We start from the raw sequence: 12628 nt of genomic DNA on the forward strand, positions 1-12628 counted from the left end.
GATCTCAGCTCACTGCAAGCTCCGCCTCCCGGGTTTACGCCATTCTCCTGCCTCAGCCTCCCGAGTAGCTGGGACTACAGGCGCCCGCCACCTCGCCCGGCTAGTTTTTTGTATTTTTTAGTAGAGACGGGGTTTCACCGTGTTAGCCAGGATGGTCTCGATCTCCTGACCTTGTGATCCGCCCGTCTCGGCCTCCCAAAGTGCTGGGATTACAGGCTTGAGCCACCGTGCCCGACCTGCCCAGCTAATTTCTATATTTTTAGTAGAGACAGAATTTCGCCAGGCTGGTCTCCAACTCCTGACCTCAAGTGATCCACCCGCCTTGACCTCCCAAAGTGCTGGGATTATAGGCGTGAGCCACCCACACCTGGCCAACTGATAATTATTGACATGGTGACCCCTCTACCTGAGGCCTGGCACCTACTTGAAAAGTCCTCACCCAAACTTCAGACTGGGGCATGTCCCCTCCTCTGGGCTCTTGGCCTTATTTTCACCATCATCTCCCTGTATTGTCCCTGTCTATTTCCTCTACTGGACCATGAGCTCCTTGAGGGCAGAGTCCTCTCTGAAGCTCAAGTTCTTAGCACAGGGTCTGGAAAGTATTACTAATCGTTGAATAAATAAACCCAGGCAGATTATGTGACTTGCCCAAGGTCATATAAGTAATAGGTGAAGAAGAGGAGGGTCAAACCCAGGTCTTTCTGACTCCAAAACACCTGCTCTTCCACTCCAATTGCTTTTTGTGGGCCTGCCTAACCAAACATCTTTCTTTTTTATTCCCCACCCCAAGGACTGAGGAGGAGAAGAAAGACTGGGTCCAGGTAACATCCAAGGCTCTGTGGTAGGGGGCTAGAAGACTATTAACAATCTCCTAGGGGTTGATGGATTCTCCCTCAAAACTCACATCTAACCAGAATGGTCCCAGACATCTGTCTTTCAACAAACTTTACTATCCCCATTTTACAGATAAGCAAACTGAGGTGCAGAGGTTGAGCAGAAACTCACAAACTCTTCTTTTAGGAAGCTGATTTCTCTGAGGGTGTGTAAGGTGAGGGTGTCAAGCTCTGTAAACTCTTAAGCCCAGAAGGTGGCCAAGAAAACCACCTGAGGTTTTCAGCCACCACTCCCCTCCCCATTTTACACTTGTAACACTGAGACCTGGATTTGGGAGGGGATTTGTTCAGTCATCCACCTACCAGCAACAGAGCTGGGTCTGAAACCCAGCTTTTCTAAGTTCAGGCTAGGGTATAGGAAGGTAAGGTGAAGGTAGAAATGGGTGGTTTGTGGGGTGATCTGACTTCTCATTTCTTAAACCTCCTCCCCAGGCTATCAACTCCACCCTCCTGAAGCATGAACAGACGCTGGAGACCTTCAAACTGTTGAACTCAACAAACAGGGAAGATGAAGACACCCCGCCCAACTCTCCAGTAAGAGTCCCTGCCCTCTTTCCCCTGCACTGGGACCCCTTCTAGACTTTCAAATCCCCACCTGACCTTTAGACCTCTCCCCTTCCCAGAGGGTAATGACCAGAGAGGCAATGCATGACCTCAGAAGCAGTCTTCCATTGGTAGGGCCACAGAGAAATCATTGGGGAAACTGAGGCCCAGAAAGTATAATAGAAATGACTTGTCTTCAGTAGCACAGTAGCTAGGAGCAGAGCCAGGACTTAAAGGCAGGTCTTCTGAATGTGGCTGCTCCCCCTACCCCCAGCCCATCCCCACCCCATGATAATCCAAGCCTTGGAGGAGGAACAAAGGCTGGCTGGACTGGGTTGGGGAGTAGCTGTCTCTGACCTGAGACCTGGCCCTCCCCACAGAACGTGGATCTTGGGAAGCGGGCACCTACACCCATCCGGGAAAAGGAAGTCACCATGTGCATGCGCTGCCAGGAGCCCTTCAATTCTATCACCAAACGCAGGCACCACTGCAAGGCCTGTGGGCATGTGAGTGTTGGGAGGTGGGCAGAGCTAGGGAGGGGACAGCCTGGCAGCCCAAAGGCCCACTGCAGAGTGGGTACCCGCCAAGTGGTGGGAGGCCGCAAGTCTGCTGTGGGAGTTGGTATGCTGAAGGGAAGACCCGCTGGAATCAGGCTGCTCTTGCCCACTTGCCACCCCAGGTGGTTTGTGGGAAGTGCTCCGAGTTCCGGGCCCGCCTCGTCTATGACAACAACCGCTCCAACCGTGTGTGCACTGATTGCTATGTGGCCTTGCACGGGGTGCCTGGGAGCAGTCCAGCCTGCAGCCAGCATACACCCCAGCGCCGGAGGTCCATCCTGGAGGTAAGAGCCAGGCCCCTGACTAAGTCTCCCACAGTGGGCAAATGGGCTCCAACTCTACCCAGTGAGACTGAGGAGGTCCGAGTAGCTGGGAAACAGTAGTGATCAAGGGACCCAGGCTTGGAGTGAGTAAAATGAGGACAAGAGCGAATGAAAGACAGTCATCTTTAAGCACTAAGACATTTAATCCCCACAGTAACTAATCTGCCCATGCTATTGTTCTCTTTTATAAACGAGGAAACTGAGGCCCAGAGGGGGCATTTGCCCAAATTACACAGCAAATAAGTGGCAGCACTGGATGTTTTTTTTTAATTAAAAAATTGGCCAGGCGCGGTGGCTCATGCCTGTAATCCCAGAACTTTGGGAGGCTGAGGCAGGCGGATCATCTGAGGTTGGGAGTTCAGGAACAGCCTGACCAACATGGAGAAACCCCGTCTCTACTAAAAACACAAAACTAGCCAGGCAAGGTGGCACATGCCTGTAATCCCAGCTACTCGGGAAGGCTGAGGCAGGCGAATCGCTTGAACCTGGGAAGCGGAGGTTGCAGTGAGCCAAGATCGCGCCATTGTACTCCAGCCTGGGCAACAAGAGCGAAAAACCCTCCTAAAAAAAAAAAAAAAAAAAGAAATTAAAAATTGTCTTCTGTTACTACAAAGTAGGATAAGTAAAACAATATAAACAAAAAATAATAAAATACCATATCCCTTCTACCCAAAAGTTAACCACTCTTAGGGCTTATCCTATCTTTCTAGGCATATATGCACAAATACACATTTTGGAGGTTTTTTAAAAATAAATCTAGGTATTTATTTAACACTTATAAGAGTACTTACCCTGTGCCAGGAACTATTCTAAGCACTTTGCATATATTAATTCATTTAATTCTCACATCAGCCCTCTTTGCTCTCCTTCCAAGTCAATACATTTTCATCTAGAGCTGGGATTCTAAGCCAGACTTCATTAACCACCCACATACCCCCTTAAAACCACAATGCTAGATTACCTCTCACTGAGTGTAGAAAATGGATGAGTGATGAAAGAAGAAAACGTGAGGCCTAAATGTGTGAATGGCTTGAGGAATGAATGCCCTGACTGAAGAAAGAATGCCTGACTGAGATCTACACACTCCTTCCACTGGCCAGTAGAGGCACCAGCCGTTGCCCAAATGAGGCAGACAAACCTAGCTTTGAATCTTAGCTCTAGCTGATTCACTGGGTGGCACTGGACAAATCACTCCTGCCACCTGAGCTTGAGCGTCTTCATCTGAGATGGGAATAGCAGTCCCTACACTGAGGAGGCGTTAAAGCCAGGAGGAGCCAGGCTAGGCCTTCTGTCAACATTGATGTCCCGTGTCTCTGACCACAGAAACAGGCCTCGGTGGCTGCGGAGAACAGCGTCATCTGCAGCTTCCTGCACTACATGGAGAAGGGTGGCAAAGGATGGCACAAGGCATGGTTCGTGGTCCCTGAAAATGAACCTTTGGTGCTGTATATCTATGGAGCCCCTCAGGTATGCATCCTACTCCTTTGGGTCCTTTCAGCCTCCTGGCAAAGCCAGGATACCCCCTTACCTCCAGTCATTGACCTCTCCTTGGCTTTGGAAGATAAGGTGAGACTATCTCTAAGAGGAAATCAGAACCCCAACCCTTGAGAGACAATGACTGGCTAGAGACAAAGAGTGGTTGTGGTATGTAGGGAAAAACAGGTTGAGTTGTGGGCCTGGCTTCCTGGAAGGAGTAGAGATGGGAAACTGCTAGGTCCAATTTGGAGTGGGTAAGAGTATGCAGATGGGGCCAAGCGCGGTGGCTCACGCCTATAATCCCAGCACTGTGAGAGGCTGAGGCAGGTGGATCACCTGGGATCAGGAGTTCAAGAACAGCCTGGCCAACATGGTGAAATGTACTAAAAATACAAAAATTAGCCTGGCATGGTGACGTGTGCCTGTAGTCCCAGCTACTCAGGAAACTGAGGCAGGAGAATTGCTTGAACCCGGGAGGTGGAGGTTGCAGTGAGCCAAGTTCATGCCACTGCACTCCAGCCTATGCAACAGGGCAAGAGTCTCAAAAAAGTAAAAATAAAAAGTATGCAGATAGGGGCAATAGCATAGACAAAGGCCTGAAAACATTATTTGGTATGCTAAAGAGATTAGCCCAGCAGTTTTGTGGGAAGAGGCAGGGGCGGGGGGAGACAGGTATTTAAACCAGCCTGCATTTTAGCCCGTTCTGACATGTTCCTGTTGATAACACTGGAGCCACGGAAGGTTCCTGAGTAGGGGAAGAAGACAAGAGCATATGCAAAACCAGTTAGAAGCTGGGCCAGGGGGAAAGGTCTAACCCAAAGGTGGCCCCAACTCTGTCCCTCCTCCCCCCAGGATGTGAAAGCCCAGCGCAGCCTGCCTCTCATTGGCTTCGAGGTGGGACCACCCGAGGCAGGGGAACGGCCTGACAGAAGGCATGTCTTCAAGATTACCCAGAGCCACCTCAGCTGGTACTTCAGCCCTGAGACAGAGGAACTACAGCGACGCTGGATGGCTGTGCTTGGCCGGGCGGGCCGAGGGGACACGTTCTGCCCGGGGCCCACACTGTCTGAGGACAGGGAGATGGAGGAGGCACCGGTGGCTGCTTTAGGAGCCACTGCTGAACCCCCCGAATCCCCCCAGACCCGAGACAAGACCTAGAGGGTTTGGGGCAAACTGGGAGCCCCCACCCCACACTCTAGCTGCCCATGTCTGATTGGGGGCTCTAGCCCCTTCCCTCCCAGCTCAGTCAATACTTGAACTCCCATCACGGGCACTTTCAATCCCGAATGCTGGGTCTTGGGTTTTTTAATTCATCTTTTCACAAAACGTGGGCTTTTAAAAAATATATTCCTACAGTGATGTTAATTTTTATTAATCCCTGTCCCCAGAGAGGGTGGGAGCCATTGCTAGACCCACCTGAATTAGGTCGTTTTTCTCCCTCATCCCTCAATACCCTACCACAGATCCTGCCTCCACCCAATTCCCCACAAAGCACCAGAGGTAGGAGACCTGGATTCAACTACCAGCTCTGCCACTGACCCTGGGGCCCCGACCCACCCCTGCCTCCTCAGCCAGTGTCTTCACATGTACAACTCCACGTGGGGTGGCAACTAGACCTCTCCTGCCTCTCCCATGGCTTACAGCTTCTACCCGGCCCCAAGGCTACCCAGTATTTTATCGTCCAGACCCATGGCAGGGCCACCGGGCAGGACAGGGGAACGGGGGGAAGACAATGGATACTCGTTTTTTTTTTGTTTGTTTTTTTTTAAAGAAAAATACAGTTTATTTCAGGCTTACAGTAACTTTCATAGCACTGCTGTGCTCCGTTCGTCCGTCTGTTTGGTTGTCCAAAGTACCAGGCTGCTAGGGTGGGCTCAGAAAACCACTCCCTTGTAAACTCTGAAGCTCAGCTCCCAGAAGGCGGATTCGAAGGCTACTCCTCACAGGTCAAGCCACAGGTTAAGCAGTAAGGTATTATTTATTAAGATCTTAAGCCTCACCCCTGAACTCAAATGGGATGGGATAAGGAGCAAGGAAAGAGGTTACAGGAGACAGAAAACAAAGCCCAACTCTTCCAAGCTCACCACCTAGCCAAGGTCTTCGAATTCCTGAGGGAACCCAGGGCTGGAGGCTGGGCTGCAGGAAGGCAGCATTCCTGGGAGGTTCCAAGTTCTGGGCAGGGGTACAGAGCTGTTGCATGTGTTGGGGGTGGGGTAAGGGAAAGGCTCCAGAGCTACTTTCGTTCACATCTTCACCTATTCTCCCTTCCACTTGCATGTTCATCTCACCATTCCTGACCCAGCCAGCCCCCTATCACTGAGTACTGCTGCTGCTGCTGGTCCTCTCCTCCCCAAATCCACGTGCCCACTGTCCACTGGCATCTAGATCCTCCTCCAGCCACACCCACACTCACTCATCCCCTTCCTCACAATGACTGCACCCAAAAGACACTGTACTGGGGAACCCGGCTTCGTCATTCAGATGTTAACTAAAGGCCCAAGGGAATGTGCTGGACAAGGTCCCCCCACCCCCAAGACCAAGGACCCTAGCGTTTCCTTGCCCTGGAGGGAGCTAGACAGGGGAACAGGGGAGAGGGTAGAGATGGGGTAACCAGTCCACAGGTCTACAATCCTCAAAAAAAAAAAAAAACCCTACAGACAACTCTCAGAACTAGCAAATAAGGGCCCAAAGCCATTTCCAACCATCCCCACTCATTTTTTTCTCCGGACAATGGTCCAGCCATCTTCCACTATATCCTCTTCCTTAATAGTCTGAGCGTCTGGATCAGAGGGTTCAGGCTGGGAGCAGACCCCATCTGTAGCAGCCCCATCATTCGTAGCTGTGACCTGGAGGGGAGATTTAAAAGAGAGCTGAATATACTGACCACTGGAGACCCAGGCTCTGCTCCAGTTTTTCCAGGATTGGCTGTGTAACTTTAGGAATCTTCCCTGCCCTCTTTGGATACCACTACTATCACCAACCACCACCATCCCCTTATCACTTCTCTGTGAATCTAGCTGCTCTCCCAGAAAATTGAAAACATCTGTATCCCCCAACCCAGGGGGCACCCACTTCACCTCCATCTCTTCCACACTGTCCACATCATCTTCATCCTCATCAGTCTCTTTAGCTGTCTTAAGTGCAGTGGCTGTGACCTTGCATTTTCTTTGAGTGATGCGAGAGGCCATCTCCCTCAGAGCAGCCCCGTCACCCCTCTGGAAGTGGTGGAACATGGTCTGCAGTTGCTGGCTCACCTACCAAGAAAATATTCAACCAGTTTGGGTTTTCCAGAGAATCTACTATACAAACAGCCCATTTTGAGGCAACAGTCGGGAGTAGGTTGGATATTTCCAGAAGAGAAGAGGGCTGTTTCCTCCCCAAGGAATTAACCAATGAAGCAACCACATATGAAGGGCTCAAATGAGGGCCTAACGCATGACATGAGGGCCTAAAGCAGCAAAAGAGGGCTTAACTAGCAGGGAAGGCTCTAGAACTGGGCTTTGAAAGAAAGAAGATGTAAAAGGGCAGGTAATCTTATTGGGGAGCCAAAATGGATCTGGACTGGCCTGACTTGCCCTTGGGATGGGGGTGAGGAACAGGCCTGGATGGGAATGATGTATAGAAAGAAAGAAAAGAAGGCAGGGTTTGGAAAGGCCACACTTGTTCCTCTAGGCAACAGAGAGTCACAGTCAAGAGTTTTGGCCCAAAACAGACAGTTGGGGAGAAGAAAGACTGCAGGTAGGGAGACTGCAGTTGTGCCCATGGTAAGCTCACCTGCGGCAGACTCCCATCTTCCACGACTGTATCAAACTCATTGGTCAACAGCTCTCCAAGGAAGTCTTCCACCTCATCTAGCTCCAAGTCAGCTAAGTAGAAAAGGACAGGGCCCTTGGGTCAAAGACCAGCGAACTTCATCACCCCTGCCCACTGCTCTTCAATATCTACTTGGTGGATCTGCAACTGGGTGGGTAAAGGCACAGTAAGCCTTTTATCTGCTAAAGTGTTCTGCATTCCAAGTTTTAACATAATTTTTTAAAGAACCACTAAATATTAATACCTCATTTCCCATCTCTTCCTACCAAGGCCTCTTCCCACAACTCCTAGCCCTACACTCACCCTCTTTCATCTGGCCTATTCTAACTAGCCTCCCCTCTATGAGACCTTGAGCAAGCTACTTCCTTCTGAGCCTCAGTTTTCTCATCTGTAAAGTGGGGCTAATGGTGGCCTCCTCAAAGGTCTGTTAGGAGGAACCATCCAACACAATGCCTAGCACAGTGAAGATCCATAATCCATGTTAATTTCTATCATGTAAAAGCTGAAGTTTTTGAAGTGTAGAGAACCTTCACAACTGTGGTTCCACTGATAAAAGAAGCCACAGACCAATGGGATAGTTAAGAAGAAATGGACATAGTAATTCCAATGATGAAATCATCATAGCCTTGACACTGACATCCTACTGTGTGACTCTGACCGAGCCACCTTCCTCTCTGGGCTTCAGTTACCTATGGGCCTATGCTCTACTTTTTCTGAATTAGAGAGTATCTCAAGAAAGTCTTCCACAAAGCTCCTAGCCCTCTCCCCTCTATGTGTTTTCCCTGGGAGAGCTCATCCACACTCTTGGTTTTGCCTACCACTCAAACTTAATATCCCCCAAATTTATCTCCAACTGAGACTACTCTGTGCCTGGACATTTCACAGATGCCACAAATCCTCCATATCCAAAGCCAGACTCATCACCTTACTCTTTGAACCTGCTTCGCATCCTCCAGGGTTCCTCTACTCCGTGAAAAGACACCTAATCCACCCATCAACTCAAACCAGGAACTTGCCTCTTTTTCCCTCCCTGTCTACAGCCAACCAATCTCCAAGGCCCTATTCCACCCTTTCTTTTCCATGCCTGTTGCCACTGTCCTACTTCAGGCCTCATCAGTGTCTAGACAAAAACAGCATTCTCATCAGTCTTTCCCTCTCCAGGCTATGCTTCATACTGATTACTTCCTGAACTTTCTAGCCAGCAAATCCCATCCTATTTCTCACCTTAGAACCTGCCCACGAATTTTTACCACCTACTGCAGTGTTTCATAGTTTGCCTTTGAGAAATATCTGTTCTGCTGGGTCTTAAGGGACACTATCCATAGAAAGCTAATGAGAAACAAAAGCAAACAGGTTTTTTAGTGGTTCTTATTCTTACCCAAGCTTTTAATATGTTCATGAGTGTTGAGACTTTTCAGTGAGCAGAAGAAAAGAGTTTTTCTTACATAATGTGACTGGAGAAGCTTCTTCACTGAACATCTAACAGGACTAGTTAGCATGAATTTTGGCAAACACTGGCCTAAATGATAAAATCAAAGGCACATAAGGGCTTCCAGGTCTTATGCTTTTCAGGGGGGCTTCCCATACCCCAGCTTCATTCTCTACCACTCCTCCACACACCCCCCCATGCACACACACCCATACTCCAATACTGAGCTCCCTGCTACTTTCCAAATATAACACATTATACCCTCATGCCACAGAACTTGAGTATTGCTGTCTCTCTGCTTCCCCCACCTAGTTAACTCCTTCTCATTAAGACCCAGCCCAATTCACCACCTCCACTGAGAACCTGTCTCCCCAGCCTGTTACCCCATGCACACTGAGCTCCTCTTTATCAGAAAATCTATCAATGTTGTAACTATTTACGTATGTGGATCCTCACTGGATAGTATACTTTCTTGAGAGAGATGACTGTGCCTAATGTCATCTCCAAAGCTAGAAATTGAATGAAGGCTTTTTTTAAAACCATACTATGCAACAGGCCCTCTACTGGGCCTCTTGTTCTTGTATATCCCTCAAGACAAGCCTACAGTGAAGATCTTTGCTGTCCAAACAGCCACAGGTGGTTACTGAGGGCTTGAAATATGGCTAGGCCAAATCGAAATGTGCTAAAACTGTAAAATACCAGATTTTGAAAACTTAATACTAAAAAATGTAAAATATCTCAATGTTTTATACTGGTTACATGTTGAAATATTTCGTATACAATGAGTTTACTAACATTGATTTCATCTGCTTTTTGCTTTATTAAAGTGGCTACTAAAAAATTTAAATTACATGTGACTAGCATAATATTTCTACTGTACAGCGCTGTGGTGGATACTTTTATACGCATTTTAGGAACTAGGAAACTGAGTCTCAGGGAGGTAAATTGCCTTGTCCAGAGTAATCCCACGAGTCAGTGGCACAGCCCGTAAAGCACTGGAATCCAGGATTCTGACTCCAAAAACTGAATTCATTCCACCTCGCCTTTAGGTACCAATGCACAACTGCTTGAGAGGAAATGCAGGCTCTGCGGGATGGGGCTCCTCTCCACACCCCCACACAGGCAGGTCGCAGCGCCTCACATTCACTCACCATTGCGCATGAAGTAATCCTCCACTGCACCCCCCAGCCACTTCGCCTTCTCCTGGCTGTGCACACCCCCGAAGCCATTCTCCACAGCGATCTGTAAACACAGGTCCAAGCCCATCACGTCAACTTGGGAGCAGACTTGGAGTTGCCTGGAGGCCGCTTACGCCGCCCAGCCAACTCCTCTTACGCCGCCTAGCCAAGCCTCAGGCACCTAGCCCAACCAACTCCTGTTCTGCCCCTGGCCCTAACCTTGACCTTGCCCCGGCCCCACTGACCTGCAAGGCCGGCCAGGCCTCCAGGGCCGCGCAGACCCCAGCCCGGAAAAGAGCTCGCGCATCTTCTGCAGCGCCCGCCATTATCCGGCCCCGGTCCACGTGACGTCCCGGCGGCCCAATCCCTCTGTAGCTCGGCCCAGGCAGAATGAGACGCCAGCCGAGCCTGAGAACACAGGATTCTCTTTTCCGCAGACCTGGCAGCAAGACTAGAGCAAAAGAAAAATCTGTCAGAGCGATCAATGACACCACCAGAGTCACTCACTTCAATCAAAGGACACCAGACCTGAAGGACGTGTGGGGCCATGGTTTCCGGATCCGTGGGTACTGCGGAGGAAATATGTGGGGAACTTATTACAGATACAGATTCCAGGCCCTGGGGCAGAGGACTCAGTGAGTATAGCCTTAAAACTCTGCATTTAAAAAAAGTATCCTAACATCTGCATAGAATACTGCGACAAACAACAGTAAAATATAATTAGCTCTCCCAAGGGGGGGCGGTCCACATCCGTGAATTCAACCAACCTCAGATGGAAAATATTCAGGAAAAAAATTGCATCTGCACTGAACATGTACATACTTTTTTCTTGACATTATTCCCCTAAAGAATACAGTATAACAACTATATACATAGCATTTACACTTTATTAGGCATTATAAATAACCTGGAAATTATTTATTTATTTATTTATTTATTTATTTATTTATTTTATTTATTTTGAGACTGAGTGTCACTCCGTGGCCCAGGCTGGAGTGCAGTGGCGCCATCTCGGCTGACTGCAACCTCCGCCTCCCAATTTCAAGCAATTCTCGTGCCTCAGCCTCCCGAGTATCTGAGATTACAGGTGCCCACCACCACTCCCGGCTAATTTTTGTGTTTTTAGTAGAGACAGGTTTCGCCATGTTGCCCAGGCTGGTCTCGAACTCCTGGGCTTAATCCACTTGCCTCGGCCTCCCAAATTGCTGGGATTATAGGCATGAGTCACACCTGGAAATGATTTAAAGCACACAGTAGGATATTCATAGGTTATACGCAAATACTATGTCATTTTATATCAGAGACTTGAGCATCCATGAATTTTGATGTTCTCCGGAGGTCGTGGAACCAGTCTCCCACAGATACCCAGTGATAACTGTACGTTTTTCTGAAGTGCACAAGAACATTCTCCAGAACAGATCATACACTAGGCCATACGGTAGGCCTCAATAGATTTAACAGGATTGAACATACAAAGTGTGTTGTCTGACCACAATGGAAAGAAGTTAAAAATCAGTAAAAATAAACTTACAAAATTCACAAATATGTGGAAATTAACACACTCCTAAGCAACAAATGGGTCAAAGAAAAAAATCACAAATAAAATTAGAAAACACTTTTAAATGAATGAAAACAAAATGCATGAGATGCAGCTAAAGCAATACTTAGAGGGAAATCTTTAGTTGTAAACATGCATATTTAAAAAGAAGAGCCAGACATGGTGGCTCATGCCTGTAATCCCAGCACTTTGGGAGGTTAATGTGGGAGGATGACTTGAGCTCAGGAGTTCGAGACCAGCCTGGGCAACATAGTGAGACCCCATCTCTAAAAACAATTTTAAAAATTAGGCCAGGTGTGGTGGCTCACGCTTGTAATCACAGCACTTTGGGAGGCCGAGGCGGGCAGATCACTTGAGGTCAGGAGTTTGAGACCAGCTTGGCCAACGTGGTGAAACCCCATATCTACTAAAAATACAACAATTAGTCGGGCGTGGTGGCAAGCACCTGTAATCCCAGCTACTTGGGAGGCTGAGGCAGGAGAATGGCTTGAACCTGGGAGGTGGAGGTTGCAGTGAGCCAAGATGGTGCCGTTGCACTGCAGCCTGGGAGACAGAGTGAGGCTCTGTCTCTAAATAAATAAATAAATAAATTTGAAAACTAGGCCGGCCGGGCGCGGTGGCTCAAGCCTGTAATCCCAGCACTTTGGGAGGCTGAGACGGGCGGATCACGAGGTCAGGAGATCGAGACCATCCTGGCTAACGTGGTGAAACCCCGTCTCTACTAAAAAAATACAAAAAATTAGCCGGGCGAGGTGGCGGGCTCCTGTAGTCCCAGCTACTCGGGAGGCTGAGGCGAGAGAATGGCATAAACCCGGGAGGCGGAGATGCCGGGGTGAAGAGATCCGGCCACTGCACTCC

The 12628-nt window shown here is 48.8% G+C and overlaps 2 protein-coding genes across 2 annotated transcripts in view; one reads left to right on the forward strand and one right to left on the reverse strand.

Annotated features, from left to right (window-relative positions):
* Positions 1-5594, forward strand: part of FGD1 (FYVE, RhoGEF and PH domain containing 1) — a 50794-nt gene extending 45200 nt beyond the window's left edge. The window contains 6 exon segments of the mRNA XM_017892656.1: positions 791-821; positions 1326-1427; positions 1817-1942; positions 2116-2277; positions 3640-3783; positions 4645-5594. Coding sequence (XP_017748145.1) covers positions 791-821; positions 1326-1427; positions 1817-1942; positions 2116-2277; positions 3640-3783; positions 4645-4950 — 871 coding nt within the window. The 3' untranslated portion in view covers positions 4951-5594.
* On the reverse strand, positions 5561-10570 carry TSR2 (TSR2 ribosome maturation factor). The gene is made up of 5 exons (XM_017892657.1): positions 10458-10570; positions 10186-10276; positions 7567-7658; positions 6870-7046; positions 5561-6638 (listed from the first exon to the last, which is right to left on the reverse strand). The coding sequence occupies exons 1-5, from the start codon at positions 10536-10538 to the stop codon at positions 6504-6506; spliced, it is 576 nt and encodes a 191-aa protein (XP_017748146.1). The 5' UTR covers positions 10539-10570; the 3' UTR covers positions 5561-6503.
* Between the last annotated feature and the right edge of the window lie 2058 nt (positions 10571-12628).

Source organism: Rhinopithecus bieti, unplaced genomic scaffold (genome assembly GCF_001698545.2).
Source record: "Rhinopithecus bieti isolate Rb0 unplaced genomic scaffold, ASM169854v2 scaffold_23323, whole genome shotgun sequence".
In the NCBI taxonomy this organism is placed as follows: Eukaryota; Metazoa; Chordata; class Mammalia; order Primates; family Cercopithecidae; genus Rhinopithecus; species Rhinopithecus bieti.

What these genes read in the sequence shown, in the direction of transcription:
- TSR2 (XM_017892657.1), bottom strand. Translation starts at nt 10,538, where the DNA reads ATGGCGGGCGCTGCAGAAGATGCGCGAGCTCTTTTCCGGGCTGGGGTC. An exon ending in AAGATGGGAGTCTGCCGCAG is followed by an intron (nt 7,047 to 7,566) that starts GTGAGCTTACCA and finishes TTTTCTTGGTAG; the next exon opens with GTGAGCCAGCAACTGCAGAC. An exon ending in ACAGTGTGGAAGAGATGGAG is followed by an intron (nt 6,639 to 6,869) that starts GTGAAGTGGGTG and finishes TCTCCCCTCCAG; the next exon opens with GTCACAGCTACGAATGATGG.